The sequence below is a fragment of the Schistocerca nitens genome, chromosome 3 (assembly GCF_023898315.1).
Source record: "Schistocerca nitens isolate TAMUIC-IGC-003100 chromosome 3, iqSchNite1.1, whole genome shotgun sequence".
Taxonomy (NCBI): domain Eukaryota; kingdom Metazoa; phylum Arthropoda; class Insecta; order Orthoptera; family Acrididae; genus Schistocerca; species Schistocerca nitens.
This window is the reverse complement of record NC_064616.1, coordinates 583,130,838-583,143,486: the sequence shown is the minus strand read 5'-3', so window position 1 is coordinate 583,143,486 and position 12,649 is coordinate 583,130,838. Positions and strand designations below refer to the sequence as shown.

Here is a 12,649-nt window from a genome sequence, read left to right as displayed (position 1 = left end):
ATGATATAGTTGTGGAACAGTTCAGAGAAAATTTGAGTCTCGTAGCAAATAAATACCCCACTCATACGGTTATAGTTGGTGGGGACTTCAACCTTCCCTTGATATGTTGGCAAAAATACTTGTTCAAAACCGGTGGTAGGCAGAAAACATCTTCCGAGATTGTCCTAAATGCTTTCTCCGAAAATTATTTCGAGCGGTTAGTCCACGATCCCATGCGAATTGTAAATGGTTGCGAAAACACACTTGACCTCTTAGCCACAAACAATCCAGAGCTGATAGAGAGCATCATGACTGATACAGGGATTAGTGATCACAAGGTCGTTGTAGCTAGGCTCAATACCGTTTCTTCCAAATCCACCAGAAACAAACGCAAAATAATTTTATTTAAAAAAGCGGATAAAGTGTCACTAGAATACTTCCTAAGAGACAATCTCCATTCCTTCCAAACTGACTATGCAAATGTAGACGAGATGTGGCTCAAATTCAAAGATATAGTAGCAGCAGCAATTGAGAGATTCATACCTCATAAATTGGTAAGAGATGGAACTGATCCCCCGTGGTACACAAAACAGGTCCGAACTCTGTTGCAGAGGCAACGGAAAAAGCATGTGAAGTTCAGAAGAACGCGAAATCCCGAAGATTGGCTAAAATTTACAGATGCGCGAAATTTGGCACGGACTTCAATGCGAGATGCCTTTAATAGGTTCCACAACGAAACATTGTCTCGAAATTTTGTAGAAAATCCGAAGAAATTCTGGTCGTATGTAAAGTACACAAGCGGCAAGACGCAGTCAATACCTTCACTGCGCAGTGCCGATGGTACTGTTACCGACGACTGTGCCGCTATAGGGGAGTTATTGAACGCAGTTTTCCGAAATTCCTTCACCAGGGAAGATGAATGGAATATTCCAGAATTTGAAACACGAACAGCTGCTAGCATGAGTTTCTTAGAAGTAGATACCTTAGGGGTTGTGAAGCAACTCAAATCGCTTGATACGGGCAAGTCTTCAGGTCCAGATTGTATACCGATTAGGTTCCTTTCAGATTAGGCTTATACAATAGCTCCCTATTTAGCACTCATATACAACTGCTCGCTCACCGATAGATCTGTACCTACAGATTGGAAAATTGCGCAGGTTGCACCAGTGTTTAAGAAGGGTAGTAGGAGTAATCCATCTAACTACAGACCTATATCATTGACGTTGGTTTGCAGTAGGGTTTTGGAGCATATACTGTATTCAAACATTATGAATCACCTCGAAGGGAACGATCTATTGATACATAATCAGCATGGTTTCAGAAAACATCGTTCTTGTGCATCGCAGCTAGCTCTTTATTCGCACGAAGTAATGGCCACTATCGACAGGGGATCTCAAGTTGATTCCGTATTTCTAGGTTTCCGGAAAGCTTTTGACACCGTTACTCACAAGCGGCTTCTAATCAAGCTGCGGGCCTATGGGGTATCGTCTCAGTTGTGCGACTGGATTCGTGATTTCCTGTCAGAAAGGTCGCAGTTCGTAGTAATAGACGGCAAATCATCGAGTAAAACTGAAGTGATATCAGGTGTTCCCCAGGGAAGCGTCCTGGGACCTCTGCTGTTCCTGATCTATATAAATGACCTGGGTGACAATCTGAGCAGTTCTCTTAGGTTGTTCGCAGATGATGCTGTAATTTACCGTCTAGTAAGGTCATCCGAAGACCAGTATCAGTTGCAAAGCGATTTAGAAAAGATTGCTGTATAGTGTGGCAGGTGGCAGTTGACGCTAAATAACGAAAAGTGTGAGGTGATCCACATGAGTTCCAAAAGAAATCCGTTGGAATTTGATTACTCAATAAATAGTACAATTCTCAAGGCTGTCAATTCAACTAAGTACCTGGGTGTTAAAATTACGAACAACTTCAGTTGGAAAGACCACATAGATAATATTGTGGGGAAGGCAAGCCAAAGGTTGCGTTTCATTGGCAGGACACTTAGAAGATGCAACAAGTCCACTAAAGAGACAGCTTACACTACACTCGTTCGTCCTCTGTTAGAATATTGCTGCGCGGTGTGGGATCCTTACCAGGTGGGATTGACGGAGGACATCGAAAGGGTGCAAAAAAGGGCAGCTTGTTTTGTATTATCACGTAGTAGGGGAGAGATTGTGGCAGATATGATACGCGAATTGGGATGGAAGTCATTACAGCAAAGATGTTTTTCGTCGCGGCGAGATCTATTTACAAAATTTCAGTCACCAACTTTCTCTTCCGAATGCGAAAATATTTTGTTGAGCCCAACCTACATAGGTAGGAATGATCATCAAAATAAAATAAGAGAAATCAGAGCTCGAACAGAAAGGTTTAGGTGTTCGTTTTTCCCGCGCGCTGTTCGGGAGTGGAATGGTAGAGAGATAGTATGATTGTGGTTCGACGAACCCTCTGCCAAGCACTTAAATGTGAATTGCAGAGTAGTCATGTAGATGTAGATGTAGATATCGCACAGGTATCACTCATGGTCAAATTCAATAGTGCAACCTACAGGCTTCGCTATCATCTGTATTTATGTTTAAGCCTGCATTTTTCACAGTGTTTACATATTTTTGTCCAACCCCTGTATATTCAAAGTTTACAACACATTATCAGTGCAGCGTGACCTTGGAACACTTTTCTTTTTTTTTTTTTTCCCCCATTAATCTTTCAGTCAACTACTACTTAACATAATTTGGCAAAAGAAAAGTCAGTATCAAAATAGTGATCTTATACCTTTCTTATTTTCACAGTGAGACTTAACCCAATTATCACCCAGACAAATACTGTGAAAGGCCAAGTTCCCAAGTTTGAGTCTCGGACCAGCACAACACAGTTTTAATATGCCAGGAATTTTCAGATCATGAGTTATTTTTTGAAGTTTTCCCAGTAATATTTTGACTGATAACCAAACAGACATCTTCAAGGTGAGTTGGTAATGAATTAAAACCTACAAGGCACAAATGGCCACCGTGAAGATGGCTGTATGGGTATCAGCCAAAATATTATAAGAAGAAATAATTTTTTCCTGGATGCATATCTAAAAGGCGATGGAAGGTCTTTAACTGTATTATATCTTTGTAGTTTACTGAAAATATTCTCAGAATGCACCTGAAGTCCAAAGTCGTGATACACATAAGCGACCATGGCTTTCTACAGCACTCCCTGAGCAATGATTGTCAAGTTACAAATATCTGTAAGTCAGACTCTGGATTTGTCCATGTTACATGCAATCTAGACTCTCCAGAGAAAGTAATGGTGTGTGCTGGCAACACTTTAGATTGCAATCACAATTACAAATCTGATGTGATATCACAAACATTAATGAGAAGGCATCACTCATGACAGAAAATTATGTCACCATTACAACAGTTTGACCAGTTTTAAGTGATGCAATCTAATGAACATATAATTATAAAAACTTAACCAGTTGCTGGTGAGAGTGGAACAGTGACATGTAATTTTACAGGTTAATAGTTTTGCACTGATAGTTGCTACCAGGAGATACAAAGGCTGCCCGCTACTTCCAGTACTGTTGATAGACAAATTTAAAAGTGAAAAATACGTCTATAAGCAGTACTGAATGTAAATACTTGCCAGTAATTTGATATCCTTGTAATTTTAAAATTTTCTCAAATGAAGCCACCTTTTGAAACAAACGACAAAACTGGCACGGAAGCATGGTTATAGAACTCGCAAACTTGATTATAACTCTGAGTGATGCAGCAGCAATAGAGCCAGTTGCATAAGTCATCAATAATAATAATAATGCATTCTACCTATACAGCATTCATCCTTTCCCTCTAATTTCCCTCATTTTTGTTATGACTGTTTAGACTAAATATTTAACTGACAAATTAGTTCTGTTATTACACTGAAGAACCAAAGAAACTGGTATGCCCGCCTAATATTGTGTAGGTGCCCCACGAGTACGCAGAAGTGCCACAACACAACTTGGCATGGACTCGACTAATGTATGAAGTAGTAGTGCTGGAGGGAATTGACACCATGAATCCAGGGCTGTCCATAAATCTGTTAGGGTATGAAGGGGTGGAGATCTCTTCTGAACAGCACGTTGCAAGGCATCCCAGACGTGCTCAATAATGTTCATGTCTGGGGAGTTTGGTAGCCAGTGGAAGTGTTTAAACTCAGAGGAGTGTTCCTGGAGCCACTCTGCAGAAATTGTGGACGTGTGGGGTGTTGCATTGTCCTGCTAGAATTGCCCAAGTCTGTCAGAATGCACAGTGGACATGAATGGATGCAGGTGATCAGACAGGATGCTTATGTACGTGTCACCTGTCAGAGTAGTATCTAGATGTATCAGGGGTCCCACATTACTCCAACTGCACATGCCCCACACCATTACAGAGCCTCCACCAGCTTGAACACTTCCCTGCTGATATGGAGGGTCTGTGGATTCATGAGGTTGTCTCCATACCCATACACATCCATCCACTCGAGACGATTTGAAATGAGACTCGTTTGACCACGCAACATGTTTCCAATCATCAACAGTCCAATTTCAGTCTTGACAGGCCAAGGCAAGGCGTAAAGCTTTGTGTGTTGTACAGTCATCAAGGGTACACAAGTGGGCCTTCAACTCCGAAAGCCAATATCGATGATGTTTTGTTGAATGGTTTACACACTGACACTTGTTGATGGCCCAGCATTGAAATTTGCAGCAATTTGCGGAAGGGTTGGACTTCTATCATGTTGAACAATTCTCTCGAGTCATTTTTGGTCCCATTCTTGCAGGATCTTTTCCGGCTGCAGATCTTTTTCCAGCCGCAGCGATGTCGGAGATTTGATGTTTTACCAGATTCCTGATATTTACGCTACACTCGTGAAATGGTTGTACGGGAAAATCCCCACTTTGTCACTACCTCGGAGATTCTGTGTCCCATTGCTTGTGCACTGACTATAAAACCATGTTCAGACTCACTTAAATCTTGATAACCTGTCATTGTAGCAGTGGTGACCAATCTAACAATTGCACCAGACACTTGTTGTCTTATTTAGGCGTTGCCAACTGCAGCACTGTATTCTGCCTGTTTACATCTCTGTATTTGAATACACATGCCTATACTAGTTTCTTTGGCACTTCAGTGTATTTGATTAATTACAATACGATGACGAAGATGTAACGTGTCTACCAACAACATTCATATGATCATTCTAACTTCAAAATATATGAATGAAGACCAAATTAAAACATGAAATATCTATCAAGAACTCTTATACAATCATTTCAGCTTTAAAATATGTATCAGTAATCAACATGTAAGAAGTTAATTATATTGAAATTAAAATGCCACTTTCTCTACAGGAAGCAATGAAGTTACATGAAATATCTACTGATGCTTATAATCAGCGCTCTGTCAGATTACACTTAAACAGTGCCTAGGAAATATATATTGAATGTACATTGATCAGCCAGAACATTATGACCACCAACCTACTATTAATATAAAACCATCTGGGCGACAGCAGTGTCACCTGGTAAGGAATGACTGGTAGTCAGACACACACACACACACACACACACACACACACACACACAGTGCATCTAGTATCAGTGATCATGCTTCAGTGTGTAGAATGGGGAAGTTGCATGATCTATCTGAGTTTGACTGAGGGCAGATTGTGACGGCCTGAATGCCTGGCATGAGCATTTTGGAAACTGCATGACTTGTTGGATGTTCGAGGAGTGCTGTGGTGAATGTCTTCAACACGTAACAAAACCAAGGTGAAACCACATCAAGACATCAAAACCCCTTATTACAGATATCAGACGTTGTAGGCGCAGACTGGTAAAACAGGATAGATGACAAATTGTGGTGGAACTAACATCAGACTTTAATGCTGGGCAGAGTACAAGTGTGTCTGAACACTCAATGCACCGAATACTCCTAACAGTGGGCCTGCACAGCTGACAACCTATGTATGTGCCAATGTTAACACCATGACATCGGCAACTATGACTGAAATGGGTACATGACCATCAGCATGAACGTTGGTGCAGTGGCAGAGTGTTGCATGGTCTGATGAATCCCGGTGCCTTCTTCATCATGCTGATGGGAGAGCACAAATCTGCCGTCTTCCAGGGGAACAGCTCTGTGACACCTGTACTGCAGGGCAGAGACAAGCTGGCGGTGGCTCCATTATGCTCTGAGAAACATTCAGAGGGCATCCATGGGTCCAGTGGAGCTTGTGCAAGGCACCATGATGTCCAAGGAGTATCGTACACTTGTTGCAGATGCCATTCACCCCTTCATGATGAACATGTTTCCCAATTGCAGTGGCATTTTTCAACGAGATAATGTGCCATGTCACAAGGCCAGGAGCGTGATGGAGTGGTTCGAGGAATACAGTGGCGAGTTGCAGTTGATATGCTGGACTCCCAGCTCACCAACTCAAACACATCTGGGGTGTGATTGAATGTGGCGTGACTTGTGTGTGTGCAGATGTGGTGCTACCTCCCTCCAGTTACCTACCAAGGCCTCATTACTTCCATGCTATGATGCATCACTGCTGTTATCCAAAGAGGTGGACATACCAGCTATTAGGTAGGTGGTCTTAATGTTCTGGCTGATCAGTGTATGAATCTAGAATGCTACTGTATTAGTTCCCATTACTGTAAGAGTAACTTAGACCGAAGAATCAAGGCAATTAATACTCACAACAACCTTATGTTAGAAGCTCTAAATCTTTCACTCGTTTGAATTCTTACAGTACAAAGTAGAGCTATGAACATAACCATTTGTATTCAAAGCAGTTAACAGGATGCCAGAGCGAATATCCTGCATATCTCTAGACATCTAGAAACTGTCACTGTAAAACTGTATAAATAAACAGATGATTGCTTGTCGAGCCTATAGAGTAAATTTTGTGCCAGACAAAATAAATACAGACAGAAGCAATAAATATCTAAATCTGTGGCAACATTACAATCAAGGGGATATGATATGAGTGAGTGATAGTTTGACTATAACACAGACTACAATAATCTGAAATTTCCATCAGATAATTACATGAATTTTCTCTCTCTGTGATTAAAGAACTCAGAACACAAGAGAGATAGTAGACAGTGATAACTGCAGAGATACACATAATCCCCAATGAAATAATAAAATTCATCAAATCCTCTCCTAATCCCATAATGCATAATGGTTTGATGGATTACAGTAATCTTACTTAGTCAAAAAATGCCTGTATTCATTCATTAAATTGGTGTCATCCACACAGTAAATACATTTTTTGGTCTGTTACTATATTTTTAATCTTACAACTAATAAAAGTAATAACACCGGTAATGTTACATATTGTAAATACATTGCATGTGGTATAAACTACACATATTATGTATTCATTGTTTGCAGAAGACTGTGTTCTCCTCTGAAATATGTACTGTGTTTGCAAGAGCTGTCAATGTGATGATGATGTGCAAAAATATTCTTAAAACAAAATGTATAAAAATCATAGTGACTATTCCAGCAGAATGGGAATATGAAATGTTTTATCAGTTATGGTTGATTACAGTTACAGTGAAACATGAGCTGAAGGAACATATAAGTCAAAAGTTCCTGAGCTTGCTTTGTTGAGTGTGAACAGTTAACCATCCTCAGCTATATTCATCCGAAAATTAGTACATGAAACAAAGAAGTGTGAAACATTATAAATACATTTATATATTAATTGTAATCATCATAATAGGAAATAATTCAAAATGCTGTTGAGACAGATATTAGTTATTGAGTACTGTATCTGCGTATTGATCCTGTTCCAATTAATTGTCCATCTGAATATAAGGGATTTTTTTTCATGTTTGGAGGATTGTTAATAATTGTTTTGCCTCAGACTGAGTGAGAAAGTTTGTTTTAAGCTATTTATGTATTATCTCTACCACTGTCCTATTATATCTGGTATTTTTATGGAAACTTAGTTAAGAATTTTAATCAACAAATGATGGTCAGAATATTGTAATGAATATGCAGGGAGCATCTATGTTCAATATGAACTGTGAAGTAACCTTGTGTAGCATTCTACAATATTTTTTAAATCATAACAGCTTTAAACAAATTTGTGTTAACTGCGTTAAATGTTTGTGCCATAAAATAAATGCAATCCGTCTTGCATTAATATTATTAAGTGTGTTCCTGCCAATTCATCTGAAAATATTCTGCAGGTTGACACCAGCATATATGGCAGTGATTGGAATTGCCATACTTAATATGAAATGGCACAGCCAGAAAACTTTGTTCCATATGACAGAGAGAGCAGATGTTATTTGTCCGAAGTACTGGTGGCGGAATTTGCTTTACATCAATAATCTGTTTGACAGGGAAGAAATGGTAAGTGTTATTCTGATCTAAGACAGTAAATTATATCTGCATGTTATTTATGACTTTTATTATTTTGTTGTCAGTATAAGGCGACAAGATAGTCTAGAAGAAGTTTCGTATACAATGTTGTGTAAAAAGGTGATCTACTCACACAAACAATGGAGTTTTATACACAACAAGAAATACATGAGTCCCTTAAATCTCAAGCAATGTAATTTCACCTTTTCTTACGTTTTCAGTAGAATTGTGATCTTGCTCAGCACGTGGCATTCTGTTGACAGTGCAAATGGTTTAATTTGTAACTCACACAGCTAGCAGCATAATTTTCCGCTGTAAATGTCTCAGTGGAATCTTTCTCTGTGTTGCTCTCTGGGAAGAAGTCAGTGTGAGAGTCCAGGAAATGTACTTTCAAAGACATGATGCAGCCAAGAATTCAATCAGCATTAATCATTTGATTCACTCCATCCTTCTAATTTGCAGCTCGTGTTCCTCCATAGAAGTTTTCTGACTTTTTATTTTATTTTATTTTTCCAATAGAATTATGCACTTTTATCTCATAAATAGAATTCTTGTAGAACAGTGTTATTTTGGATGATAATGGATCCAGTGATGAATAATATCCTTTTGTTATCTTGTTATTTAAATCAAAATTAAATGGGTTGCCACAAGCTGTCATTCATATACTCCTGGGATGAAGTGTCTGGATCTCAAGGTCCTAAGGAATTTGTGTCTGTTCGGTCAAACACATTGAAACAAAAGCACTGTCTGCAAAACATGTTGTAATGTACAATGATGGTGGTTTAGCCTCTGCAGAAAACTGCAGCAGGGGACAGCAGATATTTTGCCCCAATGATTGGTAAGATATTATTGCCAAGCCAAGGAAAAAAATTCCTTTCATGTCATTGTAATCACAGGCAATTACTTTTCATCTGTGGAAAATTTTTTGAAGACAATTACCAAAAGGAAGACTGAAACTGAAAAACATTTAGTATCATGGCTAAAGATGTTCTGGATTCTGTACCAAAAGAGAGATTGATTCACACTCTTTTTCAAGGAAACACTGTCAGTGGATATGGAATTTCACATGTTGGACTTCAAGTCAGAATCTAAAAAAGGACACACAGTTTCTCTGACTAACATGCCTCAGGGAAAGTAGTACACAGGACCATAGGTCATTATGAAAGAGAAGAAGAAGGACTTAGAAAAACATTTGCCATTCTTTCCACTCACTCACTAGTACTTTCAGAGTCTTCTTTCTTCTGGCATTGCTGAGGACATTGGGCCACTGATTGAAAATGACAGTACTGATGATGAATAACTATGATTATGTAAATACAGTGTTGTTGACTGTCATATATATTTTTATAGTAAATAAAATCGTTGACCTGTTTGTATCACAAGTTTTGTAACTTCATTTGGGCCCATATATCATGTCTATAACCGGATAAAATTTATTAAAATTGTTAATTTGAGGTAGAAAAAAACTATTCAGCTAATATATAAAAAGTAACATAAGAACTACTGTTGAATTTTGTATAACAATCTTAGTGAACCAAAAAGTAGAAGCATTGAGTTGTCGATAGACACACATGAAAGAAATAAAACTTGCTAAGTTTTTGGAGTTATCGTTTGATGAGCTCGAGTAAAACACACACAAACACACACACACACACACACACACACCTATGCCTCTACATGGTGCCAGCTGGACTAAGAGTAGCAGTGCTGTATCTCGGCAGGGGGACTGGTTGTGGTAGCGATAGTGTCAGGTGGGGTGGGTAGAGTGAGATGGACTAGGAGGGGGTCGCTAGTGGCTGATAGGGAGGTAGCCAGTTTGCCAGCTATGACTGCAGGAGGGAGGGGTAGCTGGTATATGGACTAGGCATGTAATGCGCAGTTGTAGAGGTCAGTGTGGAGAAGCACACACTAAAGGCAACATGGGGTCATGAATTGGGAGGGTGTGATAGGGCGGAGGAAGGGGAAACTGTTGGGTAGAGAGTACAGGGATACCTGAGATTGAGACCAGGATTATTACAAGAGTGGAGGATGTGTTGTAATGATAACTCCCATCTGCGTAGTTTAGGGAAGCTGGTGGAAGAGAAAAGGATCCAAATGACCCAGTTATGAAGTAACCTTTGAAATTGAGCATGTTGTGCCACTTGGTACTCAGCTTTGCTCTGGGTGATAGTTAGAGTTGGCCATTTATCCTAGTGGACAGCTGGTTGGTAGTCATACTGACATAAAAAGCTGCGCAGTGTTTGCTGCAGGGTTGGTATACAGTATGGCTGTTTTCACAGATGGTCCAGCTACTGATGGATGGGGTAGGAAGAGGGATAAGCAAAGCCCTTGCCAAAGGATATAGGTCAGTTGTTCCAGTCCAGGGTGATATTTCATGGTGTGGTAGATGGTCTTTTGTAGCTGATTCTTGGGGGTGGTAGGAGGATTGGGGGTTTGTGAGGATATATTGAGGGAAATCTGTTTGTGGATCAGGTGTTTGTGGGGTGGGGAGGGGGGGGTTGCCTCTCTGTGAAGGCTTTTGTCAGGCCTTCAGCATACTGGTCAAGGGAGTTCTTGTCGCTGCAGCTACATCGTCCACAGGTGACTAGGCTGTCTGAGGGAATGTTTTGGTATGGGAAGGATGGAAGTTGTCAGAATGCAGGTAATGTTGATGGTTTGTGTGTTTAATGTAGACAGTGGTGTGGATGGAGCCACCAGAAGGTGGAAGTCAGTGGCCAGGAAGATGGTGCAGTGGGTAGAGGAAGACCAGGTGGAGCACATAGGACAGAAGGTGCTGAGTTTGTGAAGGAATGTGGGTCGAGTGTCTCAGCCCTGAGACCAGATCTTGAAGATATCATTAACAAATCAGGCTAGGGGTTCTGAGTTTTTGGAGGCCAAGAAGGTCTCCTCTAGATGGCCCATAGGCAGGTTGACATTGGACTCCCACTTTCATCCCTTTGCCACAGGGATCATATCCCTGTGGCAGAGCAAGGAGCAAGACCTGCCCAATCTAGCCACCCAGCACCTTCTACTCCAGTCTTGCCAAAGGCTTCTCCTAGCCCATCAGAGGCCAGGCCACCTGTGAAGCAGCAATGTCATATATGATCTCTGCAGCAAACACTGCACAGCTTTTTATGTCAGTATGACTACCAGTCAGCTGTCCATCAGGATGAATGGCTCCCTTCAAACTGTTGCCAATAACAAAGTTGAGCATCCAGTGGCAAAACATGCAGCTGAGCACAACATGCCCAGTTTGAATGGCTACTTCCCAGCCCATGCCATCTGGATCCTTCCCTCCACCATCAACTTCTCTAAAACTATACAGATGGGAGTTTTCATTACAAAACAAACTCCACTCTTGTAATCATCCTCGCTTCAATCTCATGTAACCCACTGCTCCTGAATGCTCCACACAACAGTTTCCCCTTTCTCAGTCCACATCCTCACATTGCCTTTAGCGTGTGCCACTCCCCATCGGCACCTACAATTGTGCATAACATATCTAGCCCTTGTACCTGCCACCCCTCACACCTGCATTCCTAGCCTGCAAACTGGCTGCCTCCCTCCAAGCTGTTAGCCATCCACCCCCAGTCCCTCTCCATGACTCTTGCCTCTCACTCCATCAACTCACCCTATGCAACACTACCCTAGCACAACCAGTCCACCTGCTGAAATACAGCACTGGCACTGTTAGTCCAGCCAGTGCCATGTAGGGGCATAGGCGTGTGTGTGTGTGTGTGTGTGTGTGTGTGTGTGTGTGTGTGTGTCTGTTTGTTTGTTTGTTTGTTTGTTTCATTCTAGCTTGTCAAAGGATAACTCTGAAAGCTAGCAAGTTTTCTTTCTTTTGTGTGTGCCTATCAATAACTCAACACTCCTGCATTTCAGTGAGTGGTCTCCTTTAATCCAGAATAATTACAGTCTACAAGAAATTTCCAGCAGCAATCTTAGTAAACCATAAATATCTCAAAACAAGAACAATGTGAGTTACACCACTTGGGACCTAAGGGGCTCCAATGTACAAGTGGGCTATTAGGAACAGTGCAAGCTATCGTAAGTCCATATTCCCAACCCAAGTCCAGTCCAAGCCAGATCACAGTTCTGTGTATTATGAACAGAGTCCACCAGAATAAGATCATAGTCAAGTTGGGTTGTTTTGTGGGAGGAGACCAAACAGCGAGGTCATTGGTTCAGGGAAGGATGGGGAAGGAAGTCGCCCGTGCCCATTTCAAAGGAACTATCTTGGCTTTTGCCTGAAGCAATTTAGGGAAATCACAGAAAACCTAAATCAGGATGGCCGGATGTGG

General features: G+C 40.9%; 1 protein-coding gene across 1 annotated transcript in view; it reads left to right on the top strand.

The window, feature by feature from the left end:
- LOC126249350 (nose resistant to fluoxetine protein 6-like) overlaps nt 1–12,649 on the top strand; it is a 223,826-nt gene that overhangs the window by 121,669 nt on the left and 89,508 nt on the right. Inside the window, exon 9 of the mRNA XM_049951005.1 lies at nt 8,192–8,357. Coding sequence (XP_049806962.1) covers nt 8,192–8,357 — 166 coding nt within the window. The remainder of the gene's footprint in view (nt 1–8,191; nt 8,358–12,649) is intronic.